This window comes from Engystomops pustulosus, chromosome 4 (assembly GCF_040894005.1).
Source record: "Engystomops pustulosus chromosome 4, aEngPut4.maternal, whole genome shotgun sequence".
In the NCBI taxonomy this organism is placed as follows: domain Eukaryota; kingdom Metazoa; phylum Chordata; class Amphibia; order Anura; family Leptodactylidae; genus Engystomops; species Engystomops pustulosus.
The window spans coordinates 20,905,357-20,926,556 of NC_092414.1; the positions used below are offsets into that span (position 1 = coordinate 20,905,357).

General features: G+C 42.2%; 1 protein-coding gene and 1 long non-coding RNA gene across 3 annotated transcripts in view; one reads left to right on the forward strand and one right to left on the reverse strand.

Moving 5' to 3' along the window:
- ABTB3 (ankyrin repeat and BTB domain containing 3) overlaps positions 1–21,200 on the reverse strand; it is a 142,641-nt gene that overhangs the window by 23,424 nt on the left and 98,017 nt on the right. For both annotated transcript variants that reach the window (XM_072145440.1, XM_072145439.1), the window contains 2 exons: positions 11,755–11,959; positions 836–988 (listed from right to left, as the gene is read on the reverse strand). In XM_072145440.1, coding sequence (XP_072001541.1) covers positions 836–988; positions 11,755–11,959 — 358 coding nt within the window. The remainder of the gene's footprint in view (positions 1–835; positions 989–11,754; positions 11,960–21,200) is intronic.
- LOC140126229 (uncharacterized) lies at positions 4,798–15,887 on the forward strand. Its single transcript, XR_011854786.1, has 3 exons — positions 4,798–4,842; positions 13,447–13,536; positions 15,632–15,887. It is a non-coding gene; the product is annotated as an uncharacterized lncRNA (long non-coding RNA).

Below are 21,200 nucleotides of genomic sequence, written 5' to 3' on the forward strand. Positions count from 1 at the left end.
AGATGAGGCCAACCCATTTAAGCCTATCCTAACCACATGTAGACATTGTCCTCTTGTTCTAGCGCATGCGCATTTAATATAGGTTCCGTCTTCATCACGATCCTGCCCGCCATCCCACTACCTTTAGATTCATTGCACCCGAAAGACATCTGATGGGCTATGGGTGATGTTTCCCATTCTTAATTGGCATTGTTAGGGCCTGGCTACCTTTATTGTTCTGCAAGGTGGCTCCACCTTCTTGACTCCTTTAAGGTACAATACATTTTTGTGAAGTACTTAAACTAAGGAACTTTGGGGACTTTGCCCAGCGAATGTACCAAAATTCTCACATGCGCTTCATCTTTTTGGCCCCTTATCTCGCAAAGTCTTGCCCCCTTTTCGAGTCCACACACCTCAGGTCCAACTAGTCATAAAAGCATCTAAAACCCTTGATATGTGGGTTAAAATGCCTTGTAGGCTTCTTCTTTGGTACAAAATACGACAGAATTGATAAATCCACTCTCTACACCGTTTTCACCGAAAGAAGAACCAAACCTTAAGCCTTGGCTAAGAGCAGGTCATTGCAAACAGTGGATTAGCGCCAATTTTAGCAGTTTTTGATAGCATTTTAGAAAGTGGACAATTCCTTTAAGTGACCAAAAAAATTACAATACCTTTAAGCAGAGGTCAATTTTTTTTTAAGCGAGCCACAGATTCCTTTAGGGAACCACCAGGGAACAATGGATAACAACCAAACTGGTAAGAAATCCCGAAGCAATGGCAGTGTTTACCGGAAGACCCGCTTAAAAATCCTGTAGGAAGACCCCTTTAAGAAAATGGATGTGGATAAACTTACTTTAGCTGTCGTGGTTCACAGTCTACACCAGGAAGAAGAAGACGGGCAGCCTGACGAACATCGTCGCTATCTACGGAGAAGCTGCGGCGGTATCCGGCATGGGCTACGGCAACACGGATCCATTCCATTAAAGGCGGGAGCATCAGGAATGGCCTGTGATAAGAAGAGAAAAATACGGGATGGTCAGCGTTACTTTCCTACTGCGTCTTTTGTAGATGTGATAAGGTAATTGATCTCCTTTGGCATTCCTCTTGTGGCTGGCGGCGTTCCCATACTGCAATGCATCCTGGGATATTTCCAGCTGACAAAATGCCTGACAACCTGCGCCAAGCGTGCGCCGCATCCTCAGTCATGTAACTCAATGCACATGTTCTCCATAGACCTTGCTCTGTGGCTCGTACTGTTTGATATTAATACAGATCAACTTGGATTTTCGTTAATCCCCTCCTGAAATCAGCTGTCATAAGTGATGATGTCACGACTTAACCCAATACAGATACGGGATTAGGCGTCAGCGGTGGTGGGGGGGTATATCTCTTTCCCACACATTACTGGACACATTTTCCAACCATATATTATTACAGATACCAAAAAAAAATCACTTAAAGGGAATGTCCACACCAGTCCACTTTAACATCCAGCGTGTCTCCACATAAATTTATAGCTAAGCTTTAGCTCTGAGATTTGTTTTTCTGATTCAGAGCTCCAAACCCCCTAGAGAGTGTTAAAAACTAAAAAAAATTATGACTGCCTACAGCCACCACAAGGTGGAGCTTATGAGCTTCCTTCATACTGTGTTATCATAGAGTTCAGGGTATAAACAGTATGCAGAATTCTCTTTATCTCCCTCTAGTGGTGGATGCAGGTAACCACAATGTTAAATTTGAAATATATAGCCTGAGCATAGCATTTCTTAACCACACTGATTATATTTGGAGCCCTAACCCAAGAATCCAAGTGCACATTTATTAACATTCCCAAATTTGCTATAATTTTTCAGATTTTCAGTGAAAATACTGAAAATTTTTTCCTAAAATTAGCTGTTATTGAACAGGATTTAAAGGGGTATATTCCAGGGAATATCAAGGCTCAAAAGTGTATTGGAAACAAACTCTTCCCTGTTCCTTGTTGCTCCGAGGTTAAAATAATTCATCTGGTCTGACGGACCTGGAAGCAGTGCCTTTACACAGCTCTACAATGACAACACCAGTAAGGGGTTGTTTTTCTTCTCCCTAGAGTCAGGGAATCATTATATCATGTGACTGGGAGGCTGGAGCCATTCTGCTGTACGGAAGACCTCCATCCCCCTCAGTCACGGCAGGGTGTGCTCAGTTACAAGCAGTTACAGTGACTGAGGGGGCTGGATGTCTTCAGTACAGAAGTAAGAATCCACCCCTCAGGTCACATGATGCAATGAGCTCTGACTCTTTAGAGGAAGACCATCATTGCAAGACAGTGTAAAGGCACTGCTTCCGTGTCCCTCTGATTAGCTGAATTTTTTTAACCCCGGAGCAACCAGGTTGCAAGAGACGAGTTTATTTAATAGCTTTTTATATTCTATGGATAACCCATTTAATAAGCGACAATTAGTGTCTGTCCTTAATATCAAATAAGTGGGGTTCAATGCTTGGCACCCCTGTAGATCAGCAGTGCACTGCACACACTGTGTAGTGGCCACGTCGGGTTACTGCAGCTCAGTACCAAGGAGCATTCAGAGGCCCTGAAAAATCCCTTTAAATACCTCCATTCTAGCCAAAATGGCTAGGTGGCAACTATTTCTAATTGGATAACTCTTAAAGGGGAAGTCTTATTAGACCTGCCCCCAGGCCACCAGGTGTCTGGTAATACCCCTATGGTTGCAGGACTTAGATCCTAATACTTCGGTTTTCAACGCCCGACTTGTAACTCATCAATCGCCCTAATCATCATTCAATGACATCGGTGAACATTTGATTTATGGGAAATAATGCCTTTAAGATGAAATAACCTTTAAATATTCATGACAACCTTGTGCTTCATTAACAGAGAGCAGCAGAGATGGCGATTGAATTACGTCGGTCAATACTAAACCGCTCTATAGTGCTTAACGCAGCGCCACTTTAATCTCCTGCCCAAGAAAACCAATGTCTTGGCCATCGCTGATGAACATCTCGGATCACTCAGCGACACCTTCAAGACGACCTTGCTGAAATATTCAGGAGCTACGTATAGACACTACAGGAGGGGACGTCTTCTATAGGCTTCCGGTCAGTGACAGATCATACAATGGCCGATGGCCGACAGACAGGGGAACGATTGTGACCTCGACGAGAGGGACTGAGACCTCAGACACATACAGAAGACTTCTTGCTAGGATCCACTAAAGAATTGGCTTGTTCTACGGGTTTGAAATTTGGGGTCACACTGTAGGTTATATACGGCAACATTCTAAAATCCAAAATGTGGATGCTTTTCATGCATGGAGTAGATACAACCATGCAGTAGACCAAGCAACAGTGCCCCCATAATAGTACAAATGTCCCCAAATAGTCCAAGCAACAGTGCCCCCATAATAGTACAAGTGTCCCCAAATAGTCCAAGCAACAGTGCCCCCATAATAGTACAAATGTCCCCAAATAGTCCAAGCAACAGTGCCCCCATAAAAGTACAAGCAACAGTGCCCCCATAAAAGTACAAGTGTCCCCAAATAGTTCAAGTAACAGTGCCCCCATATTAGTACAAGTGTCCCCAAATAGTGCAAGCAACAGTGCCCCCATATTAGTACAAGTGTCCCCAAATAGTTCAAGCAACAGTGCCCCCATATTAGTACAAGTGTCCCCAAATAGTTCAAGCAACAGTGCATCCATAATAGTGCAAGCGTCCCCAAATAGTCCAAGTAACAGTGCCCCATAATAGTGCAAGCAACAGTGTCCCCATAATAGTGCAAGTGTCCCCAAATAGTTCAAGTAACAGTACCCCCATAATAGTGCAAGTAACAGTACACCCTTAATAGTGCAAGTAACATTGCCCATAATAGTATAAATAACAGTGCTCCCAAAAACTCCAAGCAACAGTGACCCCACTATAGTCTAAGCAACAGTATCCTCATAATTATGCATAATTGTGCCCCCATAATAGTGCACGTAACAGTGCCCTCATAATAGGGCAAGTACAGTGCCCCATTATAGTACACGTAACAGTACCCCACAATAGGGTAAGTAACCATTTTGATGGCTGTCCAACCTTTGATAACTTTTTATTAAAAATTTTGTGGGATAAAAATATGTGGGAGTTATTTTCTGTTATGGGGTCATCTGAGGCCACCTGAGAGGTACCAGGACCTTCTCACCTCTGAAGATCCATCGGGCCTATAAATTGTGGCTTTATTGGTGTCACAGATCTCTAACTCTCCCCCTTCTGAGACATCTAGGTTAGGGAACCTTGAAGTAAGGTATCACTTTTTGACCACCCAACCCTAATAGAGCTTCTATTTTTCATGACTTCCATGGTGAAGTATTTTGGAAGAGTTGGAGGGTAGGCTGGAGTGAACCTATCCTCTCTGCTGCCTGTGGTAAACTATAGAAAGGCGCTCGCTCAACCTCACGAAAATAGTAATTTCAATGGTTTTAAGCAGGTTTTCCATCCAGTGTTTCCCATCCTTGCTAACATCAGGTGTAATTACATGGATTTTATATCCATAACTTCTCCTAATGAGAGAAGTTTATCCCATAAAACCTCCATTAAGTGGACTGCTCTGTACAGATCCTTATTAGCAACGTTCTGGAGGAAAAGAGCGTTGCTAATGGTGGCAAAGTTCTGAATGATAGTTGTAATGGATTCTTGCCTTTTCCTTGATGTTTTTGTAAAGGGATGCCAGTGTTGGCTGGTAACTGTGATGTGTTGAAGGGTAAACTCCCAGAGGTGCACAGTTGTTGGCTGGGCTACTGATGTTTTCCCGCCTTTTTGAAGTTGATGTCTCTCTGAGGTAAAATACTCAACTCTCCTCATGGCAGGTTCCCCCACTGAGGGTAGGTCCACCACCAACATGGAACGAGGGGAATGATAACTTCTCTGGACATATGTGGCATCACCTGTACCTACAGAACAAATTTTAGGTGGGGGGGGGGGGTTGGAGGGCAAATTCCAGAGTCCTCATCATATTAGAGGAACCTCATCAGCTTTGGAGGACCAGATTTGGATCAGATTAGTGATGGTATCTCCAAAGCCTAATACTATAATCCAGTGTTAGAGTAAAGAGTCCACCTCCAGTATGTGACTGATTTTAAGACACCGGGTTAATAACACAACAGCGACATGGAAGGATAAAGGAGGGTTTTATCTGAGGATTAGTTCTGTCAGGTACCGCTCGCCATCAGAGAACGTGGCATTGTCACAAGGACAGAAGACACCTCCTTCAAGGAGAGTAGCTATTCACTCCCCGTATCTCTCCTCCATTCACTCCTTATCTGTGGAGTTTTGGGCACCTGACAAGAGCGACACTTCCAGATAAAGCGGACTGACATGGATATATATAGCGAACACCAAGACAAAGAAATATTCAGGATTCTCAGTTTTTTTATGGGAATTAAAGGGGTGAGGAAACTGTTATAAGTCTTCAAGTCTTTGCTGATATAGATAACAGATATTGGGGGTCATTTACTAAGGGCCCGAATCGATATTTTTCGACGAATATTACTGATTTGCGCCGTTTTTCCCTGAATTGCCCCAGGTTTTTGGAGCACGCGATCGGATTGTGGCGCATCGGCGACGGCATGCATGCGACGGGAATCGGGTGCGTGGCCGTTGGAAAACCCGACGGATTCAGAAAAAACACTGAATTAAAAAAAAAAAATGTGCCGCTTGACAAGCGCTTACCTGCACCCAGGATAGGATGGTGAACTCCAGCGGACTTCAGCGCAGCAGCGACACCTGGTGGACATTGGGCGCACTACCTTAGTGAATCCCGGCTGGACCCGAATCAGCGTCGGAGAACCCACCGCTGGATTGTGACTGGACCGGATAAGTAAATGTGCCCCATTATGCTTCTTTCCTGACAAGCAGGGCAAAAAGCTATTTCTATTGGTTCATATATTTTCTCTCATCCATTTAATAGTGAACTTTTTAAGTATTTTCTTTTATAGGATAGGATTTTATTTGGGAATTAAAGGGGTTTGGAAATTTCTTTAAAGAGAAACTTCCGTTTAAAATTAACTTCATTAAAAACTATGGTTAAAAAAGCATTGTCCGTATCCCTAAATAGTTCCTTTCCATGGCTGCAGCGTTAAAAAAAGTTTGTAAACTTATATGTTAAATGCAAATCACCTGATGATAGTCCAATCACACTTAGTAAGACCTGCATAATAAATTTTACTTGCATTGCCCTGCCTTTTTGTTCCTGATTGACTGGTCTCACTGCTAGGACGTGCTGCTGTATGGAACATTGAGAAAGATCTCTGTCACATCATTGGGCACTTCATTTCATGTGACAAGGGTGATGTCATCTAAGATCCTTTACCCAGTAAGATTTGCAACATCCACCCCACGTATGTATATTACAACATGATATCACATCATGCCTCTGAGGTGTAAAAGTCCATGGAGGCCCGCTGGGATTTCATGTGATCAGATACATACATGGGGTAGCCATTGCAGATCTTACTGGGTAAAGGACCTTAGAAGATATCACCCTGGTCACTGGACATGCTGAGAAGAAGCATGAGACTTAAAGAAAAGTAGAGGGGATGAGCCGGCTCAACAGGACACACCCCTCTGATGCCAGGTAGGATAACATAAGTTGATTTATGGAGAAGTAAGACAATTTTTAGCTAAAAGAAGAGTGCGAGTAAGTTAAAGGGGTTGTTCGAGACCTAAAACAAAAAATTATATGTGGCCAGGATGGGGTTTATTAAAACAATAAACATGTACTTACCTCCGCGGCCCCTCCCGTGCTGCCGTCTCTCCCGGTAAACAAACCGGGGCATGGTGGGTGAGAGCGCGGAGGTAACTCATCCCGGCCACATATCAGTTTTTTTGTACAACCCTTTTAATACGGCTCTATGGGAACCTGTTATTAGCTGTATTTTGGAAAGACAGGTTCTCTTTAAGCCTTCAAACTTTTATTGTCATATATAAAGGATGATTTGCTCCTTTCCTGACAAGCAGGGCAAAAAAGCTATTTCTATTGGCTCATATATTTTCTCACATCCAGTTAATGGGTTAGGAAACGTCGATAAGCCTCCAAGGCCCCAAGTGTCATCAGACTACTGGGAAGTATCATAACAGGACTTTTAAGATTTCTCTATATCTTTGAAAATATTTTACCCTTTCTTTACAATATCTCTGTTTTAGGTCCGAACCCAGTGCCGTTTCTGGTATTAAAAATACCTTTTTATAATTTTTTGGCCTTCATCCTCCGGGGTGCTGTTTGGGGCAGGCTCTGGTCAGAGTTAGTCTCATCTTTGCTGTCATCTACAACAGAGATTATGCTCCTTTCCTGACAAGCAGGGCAAATAGCTATTTCTATTGGTTCACATATTAGGAGGACCATATTTATACCTGCCAAATATCACAAAACCCCCATTTTATTTAAATATGGGCGGTGCCATCTCTGCTCATTGCTGCCCCCTACTGAGTAATGTAATTAGCGCAAAATGGCCATTGTAGCTTGAATTTTTTCCCCGTTTTCTTTAGGGGAGAATTGTAAAGCGGAATATAAAAGAGGGTTTTCCCATCTGAAAACAAAAATTCTAAACAATCACCAAACAGACTACAAGTTAAAAAGATGTCCCAAATATTCTCCACCTCCGCTGTGACAGGGGCTGGATGTTGCGTGGCAACCTCTGTCACAGTACAGAGCACAATGTAAATCTGTCTGGGCACGTCTCCAAAATCTTTTTTATTTTCTCATGTGTTGACTTGTGCATCTGGGCAGATTTTCACAAAGTAAAAAACCCGAACGAATCTCAGCTCCTTCCAAAATCAACCGCAGAATTAAGAGGAACGAAAAGAAAAAAAAAAAAAGTGCTTACTCTGTACCCAACCACATCCCACAGCAGCTCCTCTCCGCAGAGAGGGGAATTATAAAAACGCTGCATAAACCAATCATGCGCAGTGTGGGTTCAAAACGTGCAAATAAAACCATGGGTGGGGCAGTACATGGGTATGTACAATCTGCTCAGCTCCTCCTGCTCTATAACATGCTGCCTGCAGATAGGACACTATGTACAATCTGCTCAGCTCCTCCTGCTCTATAACATGCTGCCTGCAGATAGGACACTATGTACAATCTGCTCAGCTCCTCCTGCTCTATAACATGCTGCCTGCAGATAGGACACTATGTATAATCTGCTCAGCTCCTCCTACTCTATAACATGCTGCCTGCATATAGGACACTATGTACAATCTGCTCAGCACCTCATGCTCCATAACATGCTGCCTGCAGATAGGACACTATGTACAATCTGCTCAGCTCCTCCTGCTCTATAACATGCTGCCTGCAGATAGGACACTATGTACAATCTGCTCAGCTCCTCCTGCTCTATAACATGCTGCCTGCATATAGGACACTATGTACAATCTGCTCAGCACCTTATGCTCCATAACATGCTGCCTGCAGATAGGACACTATGTACAATCTGCACAGCTCCTCCTGCTCTATAACATGCTGCCTGCAGATAGGACACTATGTACAATGTGCTCAGCTCCTCCTGCTCTATAACATGCTGCCTGCAGATAGGACACTATGTTTAATCTGCTCAGCTCCTCTTGCTCTATAACATGCTGCCTGCAGATAGGACACTATACAGATTGCCTTTTATAAATTTGTATCCTCTTAACCTAGGAAGAAATATATGTATTAAGAGAAAAAAAAATCTTCTCTTGAAAATCGGAGAAAGCAACATCAATAGAAGCAGATTTTGGTGTTTCTGTTAGTTATTTATCTGTGACTCTTCAGTGTGTGTATTACATTGCAGACACGAGTTATGTCATTAATTAGCTTATAGCATAGATTTCTCTCCTGGAATCAGAGATGTCAACCGGGATATTCCACAGATTTTTCCATGATTGACATTTTATTTTTATTCACCTCAAGTAAAATGGAAATTACATTAGTGCTGCTCAGTTGTAAACTCCATAGTAAAACTATAAGGGAACATGATAAATATAGGTATATAAAGCTCCTAATAAGCTCTGCACTAACTGTATTCATAGATATGCAGTGAGCTCCCCCTACTGGTGACTCTGGGTAGCCAGAATTATATGGAATGTATATACATAACCTTTCCTAAAGACAGGTATTCAAAAGTTTAGCCCACAAAACCCCCTATAAGTAGACTGTTCTGTACGGAGTCATATTAGCAACGCTCTGCAGGAAGACAGCGTTGCTAATGGTGACAAATTTATGAGCAATGGATTTTTGCTTTTCCTTTGGTGGTTTTTGCAAGGAATCTCAGGAGTAAGCAGTTCAAAGAGCGTTATAGGTGGGCACCACAGACTAATATCATTGGGGCATCACTGTCACTATGGCGGCATTATATTTGGGATTCATTTGGGAATAGAATGGAAACATTTCAGATCTATGGATATTTTGTATCACATACATCTCCTACAGATCACAGGTGTCTTCAAGCAGAAAACACAAACACGAAATATCTAGCATTACCGGGAACAGAAGAGGACGGGCCGCCCTGTAATTTGATCAGAAATCCATACGAAGGTGACATTGTTCCATTACGGAATAAAAGGAATCCCTGCCTGCCCACGCGGGGAGGTCGCATCTCGCTGCCATGAAAATGGATACGCTAGGACAATAAAATCACACTGAAAGCTGGTTTTACCCGGAGATGGATAATAGTGCTGAGGCAGCTCTCCAAACTACAATAATCACACTGCAATTTTTGTTCAAAGTCGAAAATTTACTTGTTATATTATTGTGCGGCACCGACACCCGGAATGTGCACAAAAAGACTGAAAAACAAGAAGTTTTCTATTATTGCCAAATGCTTATGGCAAAAGAATTATGATATACAGTAAAAAAACTGCATTTTTTAAAGGTAAATGGGCTAATGATAATTAAAGGGGATGTCCCCCAACTCTGTTTTGTTGTACCCTTTAATAGCTGCCGCTCCACTGATTCCAGCGCAGTTGGAATTTTTTCTCTCGCTCGCACCGTTCCTGAGCAATCAGTGTTGTAAGTAGCAGCATTACTTCCTCTTTATGGTCAAGTGGGCTGAAGCAGACTACCAGGCACCGCCCACCTGACAATAGGTAGTCAAAATTAGCATATTGGGTAGAAAATATATGGCCCTGATTGCTCAGGAACGGTGGGGCGAGAGAAAATATCCCAACTGCGTTAGAATCAGCAGAGCTAGAGATAGATAGATATGAGATAGATAGATATGAGATAGATAGATAGATATGAGATAGATAGATAGATAGGAGATAGATATGAGATAGATAGATAGATATGAGATAGATAGATATGAGATAGATAGATACATAGATATGAGATAGATAGATAGATAGATAGATAGATAGATAGATAGATAGATAGATAGATAGATAGATAGATAGATATGAGATAGATAGATAGATAGATATGAGATAGATAGATATGAGATAGATAGATAGATAGATAGATAGATAGATATGAGATAGATAGATAGATAGATAGATAGATAGATAGATAGATAGATATGAGATAGATAGATATGAGATAGATATATAGATATGAGATAGATAGATAGATAGATATGAGATAGATAGATAGATATGAGATAGATAGATAGATAGATAGATATGAGATAGATAGATAGATAGAGAGATATGAGATAGATAGATAGATAGATAGATAGATATGAGATAGATAGATAGATAGATAGATAGATAGATAGATAGATAGATAGATAGATATGAGATAGATAGATAGATATGAGATAGATAGATAGATAGATAGGAGATAGATAGATAGATAGATAGATAGATAGATATGAGATGGATAGATAGATGGATATGAGATAGATAGATAGATAGATAGTTAGATATGAGATGGATAGATAGATGGATATGAGATAGATAGATATGAGATAGATGGATATGAGATAGATAGATAGATAGATAGATAGATAGATAGATAGATAGATATGAGATTTTATTATCCTATGATATAATCGGATTCCACCCTCGGACGCTGCAGAGATGATTCTTGGCCGGTAACTTCGCTGTATTTTATTATTTATGATAGAATCAAATTTTAGAAGGTGAAAGGCGTCTTGGAAAACGTTTATTGGATTCCAGGATGTGTAAAACCTGTTTTGGAGTAAAGTAGATGAGAAACAGCTGGATATGTGATAGAGCTATGCCGCGTGACCGACTCCAAAAGGCTTCATGTGTCGCCATACACCTTCTACCTTGTAAGTTGTGGTTCAGAAGCTTGGGAAAGCTGGGTGTTTACCATTAGTTCACACTAGTCACACAGCTTTCATCTCCAATAAAATAACTTAATGCAACATTCACAGCACATATAACACTGCCCTATAGACCAGTGATGGCGAACCTTTAAGAGACTGAGTGCCCAAACTACAACAAAGACCCGCTTATTTATCGCAAAGTGCCAACACAGAAATGTAATTTGTGATTTATACTCCCTTCTCTGTCACAGTTTTCATTGATAACCAGCACCCTCAGGCACCAATAAAGCAGAAAGTAGTCCCAGGTACAGCTGTCACTTTAAAATAGCTCTGTGTACAGCAAGTCCTGGGCTGTCTGGGACTGCAGGAAGATGCCTGGAGTCATCTCTGGTGATGGCCTGTGTGCCCACAGAAAGGGCTCTGAGTGCCTCCTCTGGCACCAGTGCCATAGGTCAGCCATCACTGCTATAGAACCTTCATTATAACCGTCATATAGCACATAATAGCGTAAAGCACTTAAGAAGACCTTACCGCTCCGTCTGTAGTGTCACTTTTGAGGGCTCCACATTCGGGTTCTCCCACTCCATCTGGGGGCAGTGCATGAAGTAACAAAGGGTATACAGGGCCTCCGGCTCCCAATACAGGGGTCCTTGCTTGCTGTGCATGGGGGTGCCATTACCGTGCTGCTTTATATTGAGTGGCTGGAGGTGGTGCATCGCCCGAGACACCAGGTCACCTGTTAATATGAGAAAAAAATTGGTTAGATACCTTATTATATCAAATGTATCCATCTCAAATTGGACTGTATACCAGTTCTATCAGTTGGTGCCCTCTAGTGGTGGCTATAGGCAGACATAATTTTATAGTTCCTCAAACTTCTGTGGGAAACTATAATTTCTGTGTTCACCCTATACTGTACTAGGTTCGGTAGATATGAGATAGATATATAGATAGATAGATAGATAGATAGATAGGAGATAGGAGATAGATAGGAGATAGATAGATAGATAGATAGATAGATAGATAGATAGATAGATAGATAGAAAGATAGATAGATATTAGATAGATAGATAGATATGAGATAGATAGGAGATAGATAGATATGAGAAAGATAGATAGGAGATAGATAGATAGATAGATAGATATGAGATAGATAGATAGATAGATAGATATGAGATAGATAGATAGATATGAGATAGATAGATAGATAGATAGATAGATATGAGATAGATAGATAGATATGAGATAGATAGATAGATAGATAGATATGAGATAGATAGATAGATAGATAGATAGATAGATAGATAGATAGATAGATAGGAGATAGATAGATAGATAGATATGAGATAGATAGATAGATAGATAGATAGATAGATAGATAGATAGGAGATAGATAGATATAAGTTAGATAGATATGAGATAGATAGATAGATATGAGATAGATAGATAGATAGATAGATATGAGATAGATAGATATGAGATAGATAGATAGATATGAGATAGATAGATAGATAGATAGATAGATAGATAGATAGATAGACAGATAGATATGAGATAGATATGAGATAGATAGATAGATAGATATGAGATAGATAGATAGATAGATAGATAGATATGAGATAGATAGATAGATAGATAGATATGAGATAGATAGATAGATAGATAGATAGATAAATAGAGTGTGAGGAACACAGATATTAGATGGGCATATTATATGCATGGAACCTGTCCTAAAACTCTGCTATTTAGTGTCTCTACGGTCAGAAGGGTGGTCCTGGGATGAAGCAGATGTCCTGGCCACTCCCTTTTGACAGTAGAGTGACAGCGGCTGTACTGAATCTCAGCCAATCTATGTCCAGAGGTGTAACAAGTGTTGGTAAGTACTGTAATGCTGCCCCCTACAGGAGAAAACATGTGAAGCACTTGCCAGGAACAGTCATTTAAAATAAAGCCAACAGGTAATATGCCATAACATACATAATGTGCTCGGGGCTCGTGTAAAGGTCGGGCTCTGTCTATATATTGTTTCCCTCGCTCATAAAACATTGTTATTGAGTTTTTTCTTCATCTGTTGATTATTTCTCGGCCTGTGTTACTATGGCAACAGCTACTGTCTCCGAGCGATCGGCACTGTACCACGAGAGCGTAAAACAGCACAAAATGGACTTTCTTTGTATTTTTACAATAGTTTAGAAAATAAGTCTGTTTCTTCAACTTTTCCAGACAGGGAATTGTAAATGTTCCTTGGAGAAGAGAACAAGATTGGGGAGAATGATGTAGATCGGGACACTTCTGTTGCACTGGAAACTGAAGGTTTTTATCTGTGTTTGACATTTTGGGGCAGATTTACTTACCCGGTCCATTCGCGATTCAGCGGCGCGTTCTCTGCGCTGGATTCGGGTACGGTCGGAATTTATTAAGGTAGTTTCTTCGCCGTCCACCAGGAGGCGCTGCTGCACTGAAGAGCATCGGAACGCACTGGAGTTCACCAGCTCGTGCAAGCTCCGCGACAATTTTTTTGTTTTAAATGCGGCGGTTTTTCTGAATTCGTCGGGTTTTCGTTCAGCCACACCCCCCCATTTCTGTCGCGTGCATGCCAGCGCCGATGCGCCACAATCCGATTGCGTGTGCCAAAATCCCGGGGCAATTCAGGGAGAATTTGGCGCAAATCGGAAATATTCGGGTAACACGTCGGGAAAACGCAAATCAGGCCCTTAGGAAATGACCCCCAGTGTGTCTTAGGTCGGGGGGATAGGGAGGGCAAACAGGGTACATGACTTCTCCATCACATGACTTGTCTCCATCACTTTGAGGATCTGTTTAGCCTCCAGGACCAAGTCAAGTTCTTCTGATTCACCCTATGAGTTGCGTATGCACTGACCACTCTAGGGGTCAAAGGGGAGGTCTTCAGATGATATTCACAACCTGAGGGGTACTAGTCAAATACGTGTTTCAAAAATATTGGTCAAAACAGGTGGCGGGGCCCACAGTATCGGCGGCTAGCTCAACTCGCTCCGCGACTCACTCACTTACTCCTCTTCAATAAAGAGGTTTCCACCTTTGAAACTTAAAAAACACTGGCCTCCACAGGAAGTGAGATTTAAAAATATTGCCACAACAGGAAGTGAGATTTCTATACTGGCTATAAAAGGGGTGGAACTTAAAAATACTAGCCCGAACAGGAAGTGGGATTTAACAATACTGGCCACCACAGGAAGTGAGATTTAAAAATATTGCCACAACAGGAAGTGAGATTTCAATATCGGCTATAAAAGGAGTGGGACTTAAAAATACTGGCCCGAACAGGAAAGGGGATTTCAAAACACTGGACACAACAGGGGTATAACTCAAAAATACTGGCCTCAACAGAGATGGGACTTAAAAATACTGGCCAGAACAGGAAAAGGGATTTCAAAATATTGGCCACAACAGGGGAGTTACTCAAAAATAGTGGCCTCAACAGAGGTTGGACTGAAAAATACTGACCTGAACAGGAAGTGAGATTTAACAATACTGGCCACAACAGGAAGTGAGATTTAACTATACTGGCCACAACAGGAAGTGAGATTTAACAATACTGGCCACAACAGGAAGTGAGATTTAACAATACTGGCCACAACAGGAAGTGAGATTTAAAAGTACTGGCCACAACAATGGTGGGACTCAAAAAATACTGGCCACAATGTAGGCAGCAGGCTCAACTGGCTCCACATGTTGCACAGATGTCAGTGAAGATGGCCATATGCTTTGAGGGTTCCTCATAAATGGTAATAGGTTCAGTTGGGTCCAGATCCCAGACACGGATTGCGGTTAGGGCTACCATCTTTGAAACTCAAAAATACTGGCTACACCAGGATTCAAAATACCAGCTAGGTGGCAACTCTAGGTTAGGTCCTAGACCAACCAAATTCTGGCCATGGGTATTTAGGTCATTGAAATCTATGACCTTTGTACAGGATGGTGGGGGAGCTACCTGTGGAGCGACCAATGATAGGGACAATATGGTAAAGGTATACATATACGTTTATGGAAAAAAGTAGGTACATTATCTTATTACATGTTTGGCCACCAGCATCTTCCGATGAAGAAAACATCTTTTAGCTTCTGACCCTCACAGAGATCTATTGATCGTCACCAGATCCTCCATCTTCAGAAAGGAGCTTGTCCAGATAGTATGACCCCTTTTTTCATCTATATTTATTTTTAAGATTTAATTTTTTGATGGAAATACTCATTGCGTCACTAAAGTAAGATGTAGTACATGTTAACGGATTTTGTATCCTGGTGCCCGCATTCAGGTCACCAAAAAGTTCCCATCTCGCAGTGGAAATCCACTAAGATTTCAGATATTTATCGCAACCCCTTGATATTTACTAGAAGCAGATTGAGAATTTACTGTCTGTTTTAGATGTTTTCCTGAGAGACTCATTTCACAGCTTTTAAGAGAAACCGGAGGAACAGATGGAAGACAACCCCGTGTAACCCCGAAATCTATCTTCACATTACAGATGCTAGGAACACCGCAAGAATGCCTGGAGTCTTCACCTTCTCCAACGTGATTGTTGTGGGTTTCGCTGTCGTTTTTACATTTCCTTAGGAAGTCGTGGATTCTTAAGTAGCTCAGTAACATATGGTTTCCAGATACGATGGTCCCATTATATATTTTGTACAGTTTATTATGGTGTCATGGCTTCTGTTCATAAAAGAGTTATATTGCCTATGGTGGGACCACTTTTGTAGATGATTCCGATAAACTCAACGGGGGGGAATTTATCATGGTCCTCATCACTTTCCAAAGAGGGGACATGTGGTGTTGACTGTGAGAAGGGGGATCCAGTTCTCTGGCATCAAAGCTTGACTCCAGTTCCCTACGAGAGTCATGGAGAACATGCGTCAAATTTATGATGAGGTACTCTACAGAGTGGACATTAAGACCATTGTGAAGAACATTAGTCATGATGTCAACAAGTTACTTGATTATTCCTCACAATTGATGCCCCGTTGCCTGAAAAGACACCGTTGGCCGAAGGAGGTCTTATGACTCTGGATACTTGTGGTCAGCCTGGAGGTGGTAAAGACTGGAATTACTGCCCCTTCCCTGGCCCCCGAAGAGGGGACATGTGGTGTTGACTGGAAGAAGAGGGAGCCAGTACTCTGGCATGAAAGCTTGTTAAATTTGACTCCAGTACCCCTACGAGAGTCATGGAGAACCATGCGTCAAATTTATGATGAGGCACTCTACAAAGGGGACATCAAGACCATTGTGAAGAACATTAGTCATGATGTCAACAAGTTACTTGATTATTCCTCACAAATGATGCCCCGTTGTCTGAAAAGGCACCGTTGGTCGAAGGAGGTCTCATGACTCTGGATACTTGTGGCCAGCCTGGAGGTGGTAAAGACTGGAATTACTGCCCCTTCCCTGGCCCCCGAAGAGGGGACATGTGGTGTTGACTGGGAGAAGGGGGAGCCAATACTCTGGCATGAAAGCTTGTTAAATTTGACTCCAGTCCCCTACGAGAGTCGTGGAGAACCATGCGTCAAATTTATGATGAGGCACTCTACAAAGGGGACATCAAGACCATTGTGAAGAACATTAGTCATGATGTCAACAAGTTACTTGATTATTCCTCACAACTGATGCCCAGTTGTCTGAAAAGGCACCGTTGGTCGAAGGAGGTCTCGTGACTCTGGATACATGTGGCCAACCTGGAGGTGGTAAAGACTGGAATTACTGCCCCATAGCTGGCCCCCGAAGAGGGAGATATGTGGTGTTGACTGGGAGAAGGGGGAGCCAGTACTCTGGCATGAAAGCTTGTTAAATTTGACTCCAGTCCCCTACGAGAGTCATGGAGAACCATGCATCAAATTTATGATGAGGCACTCTACAAAGGGGACATCAAGACCATTGTGAAGAACATTAGTCATGATGTCAACAAGTTACTTGATTATTCCTCACAACTGATGCCCAGTTGTCTGAAAAGGCACCGTTGGTCGAAGGAGGTCTCATGACTCTGGATACTTGTGGCCAGCCTGTAGGTGGTAAAGACTGGAATTACTGCCCCTTCCCTGGCCCCCACAGGTTTTTCCAGAATCCCTTTAACTTTTCTATGAACTTGGGTGAGAGAGCATGATCTCAGAGGAGGTCACTCCTTGACAGCTCCTTGACTGGGAGCTGAAATTGGGAGCAAGTTGAGATTTTCTCAAGCCTTCCCAATGGAAAGCCATCGATTCCTAAGGTTTGCAGAGCATTTTGGCTTGGAGAGCCGAATGGTCAGATGATTTAGGGAAAGTTTATAGGGGACGCATCTTGTGTACACTTTTTATCTGGCACTCTGCACTTTTTACGCCCTTGCTTGACAAAACACGATCTTGCGCTAGAAAACATCACCAAATAGATTTTTTTAAATAATTTGGGTGGTAACATATGGTAGGTACTGACGGTGCCAAAAATACAAGGCATCAAAAAAAAACCATTAATAATAAAGCAGATCACGACAATCAGTTGATTTACAGCGGACGTGTTCCCCAATCTGCTGTCTCTAAATATTTAGTCGAGAATGCAATATCCGACATATGGCTGCAATCATCTCCATGTCATTAGTCATAGGCTACGAGATATAAACAATCAAGTGTGGCTGATCACAGAGAATGACAGCGGGGTAAACAGGACACACCCAACCCACGTGTAACATCTCAAGATCCAGTGTGGGTCACATTCACATAAATATCCACAGTAATGTAATTCGGAATGTCCCATCACATCCTCGTATCCTGGATGAGATTTCTCCACCCTTCTTATCTTATGTCTCTGTATGTGCAAAAAGACTACCATGACTCCTCGTGTCCATCTGATGTCTCTGCTCTATCAAGCAAAACCCTGTGCATGCGCCAAAATCCTGGGTTCTGGAACATGTGCAAAAAAAAAAATTGTGCATTTCCCACACCTGCTCATCTAAAGTCTCTGTATGTCCAAAAAGTTCCCTCCTATTATCTGATGCCTTTGGCGCATGCACAGAATTTTGGTAGAGGGGGCAAAGACATCAGATTGTCATCGGGAGCTTTTTGCACATGTATCACATCCTGTGACCTTGGTGCACATGTAGAATTTTAGTAGGTGAACAAAAACTCAGGATACGCCGCATGTGCAGAAGGCCCACAGTCCTCCTCATCTAATGTCTCTGTTTCTCTAGCAAACCCCTGTGCATGCGCCAAAGTCATGCAATGTGGCTCATGTGGAGAAAGCTCCTAGCCTGCTCATCTGATGTCTTTGTATATGCAAAAAGCTGCCTCATATCATCTGATGTCTTTGGAGTATGCGCAGAATTTTTGTAGAGGGAGCAAAAACATCATTGGTTGGAGGGAGCTTTGTGCACAAGCCAAGACAGCAGATGAGCAGGGTGTACGCTTTCGGCACATGTGCCAAATCCAATGAGAATTTGGCGCATGCACAGAATTCTGGTAAAGTCACAGAATGTGGCGCATGTGCAGAAAGATCACACCCCTCCTCATCTGTTGTCTTTGCACTCTCTGGAAATATCCTGAAGTTTCAGGTCCTGGCGCATGTGCAGAAAGCTCCCACTCTGCTCCCACCGTCCCATCTAATGTACCTGTATGTGCACAGATCTCCCTACGATCATCTAAAGTCTTTGGCGCATGCACAGAATATTGGGAGAGGGAGCAAAAACATAAGATGATCGGAGAGAGAGAGATTCAGATACATCAGATAAGCAGAGGTGTGAGATTTCTGCACATGCACCGCATCCTGTGACTCTGGCGCATGCACAGGATTTTGGTAGAGGGAGTAAAGTGACAGGATATTGCGTATGTGCAGAAAGCTCACACCCCTCCTAATCTGATGTCTCTGCATGTGCAAAAGTATCAGCATTAGATCACAAACTACAAAATCCAGCGCATGCGCATAATGAATATTGGTTAGCCAATATTCCAGTGATTCAGTGGTACGCTTGACTAAAGCGCCGTCTAATTGAATGCAGATCCTCATCAGCGTTCACCAACCTTCAGAGCTGCGCCCATTTCTCATCCAGAAAGTAATTGACAAGAAAACCCAATACTCCACTAATGCAATCTAGTTAATGTAAACAAGTCAACCGGTCCATGAAGCCAACATAGACAATCACGGGGTAGCCATGGAAACTGCAGGCGATATGCAGAGCTGTAACCTTATAATTCTGCTCAGGTGCTCGTATAGGGCCTCATGCTCCAAGCTTATTACTGATCCTTAGTAAATGTATATACAATATGGAGCTCATAGATCATTCCTGACTACTGAACATACATGGAAAATGTGCTCCCAAAACCCAGCATCATTGCATAGGACACATTATAAGCTTTCTGGACATGTCTTTTCGGTTTCCCAGTGACTTGTCATTTCAGAGAAATTTCAATTTTTACCTTTATGCAAATTCACCTCTCGGTGCACTATGGGTGGGGCCTTACTTACCACTGTACCCGTTTTATACTTTCCCTCCTGTCAATCACTTCTTAACACAGTCCCTTTACATAATGACAGACATTTCCCTAAGAAAAAAAGGCGTGGACAGAAAAAAAACAGGTGCTATGGCAGACATGGCCCCGCCCCCAGTGCACCAAGAGCCTAATTTGTATGAATATAAAAAGGGAATTTGCTATGTGATGAAAGATCACTGGAATATAAGAAAGGTATGTGTGGAAAGCTTATAAAGGGTCCTACACAATGCTGGTTTTACTTGTGGGGGGATTTGGGAGCTGGAAAATCCCCTTTAAGACATTTTACACTACAGGCAGTCCCCGGGTTACATACAAGATAGGTTCCATTGCTTTCTTCTTAAGTTGAATTTGTATGTAAGTCGGAACTGTATACTTTATAATTGTAGATCCAGACAAAAAAATTTTTTGTCCCAGTGACAATTTGAGTTTCAAAATTTTTAGCTGTAATGGGACCAAGGATTATCAATAAAGCTTCATTCCAGACACCTTACAGCTGATCATTGCAGTCTGGGACTATAGTAACATCCAGAGAGGTCACCAGAGATCACAGTGGGCAGAGGAGTCTGTCTTTAACTAGGGGTCGTCTGTAAGTAGGGGACCGCCTGTACTCTCCCTCCCTCACAGGGATCCCATGTATCAGTTTATTGGTATATAACTATATGGACATCCTCCATGTGCTGCCCTACACGTGCCCCAGGTTCAATTCATCACAATAGTTGTGATTATGATAGTTACTTTAAGAAGGCTACACTATTTAAAGGGGTTGTCTAATCTTCTTTGGACAATCCCTTTGTGGAAGAAAGCCTCCCCGAATTGTAAGGTTTTTACTGTGTGTCCTGCTGGTACCACAAAAATGTGCTGTAAACTGGCAGCAAGTATTACATTTTTCTACACTGCCTCCGCAGGTGAGATGAGGTATTACATGCAATAAAATATGGTGCGACAGTAAAAATTATAGGAGTCTGCTAACCGAATATAACTGCTCAGACTTCGGCTTCTGGCTTTGTAAAAGCACAAGCCAAAATATAGTCATTTTTTTGGATCTCAGATCACAGGATTGTCATTGGAGAAATAGTTAAACAAAAACAAAACCGACTCTGTAAATTTCCGCGTCGGTGGCGACCGGTAGGCTCTCCGCACAGATTTAAAACAAATAAAATAAACAAGTGTAAGCAAATTAATAGAATCTACATCGCCGATGCAGCGCGGTCTCCAAAAGTTTATTTACTGTAGAGGAGGAGGTCGGAACAGGCAGCGATTCAAAGGAGAAGAGCGGAACATAAAACATGGGAAAAATACACACACATTAACAAACAAAAACAAGCACTAAATAAGCTGTGCCCCAGAGAGTGCCCAGACCACGGCGTATGGTTTTCACGTGCCGTAATAGTTAACCCATTCTTTACCGGAGGGATGGATGTTAGCAATAAATATGCAGCCTGGAAAGGGCGTGGAGCCAAAAAAAGCAAACCCACAGAAGTAATGAA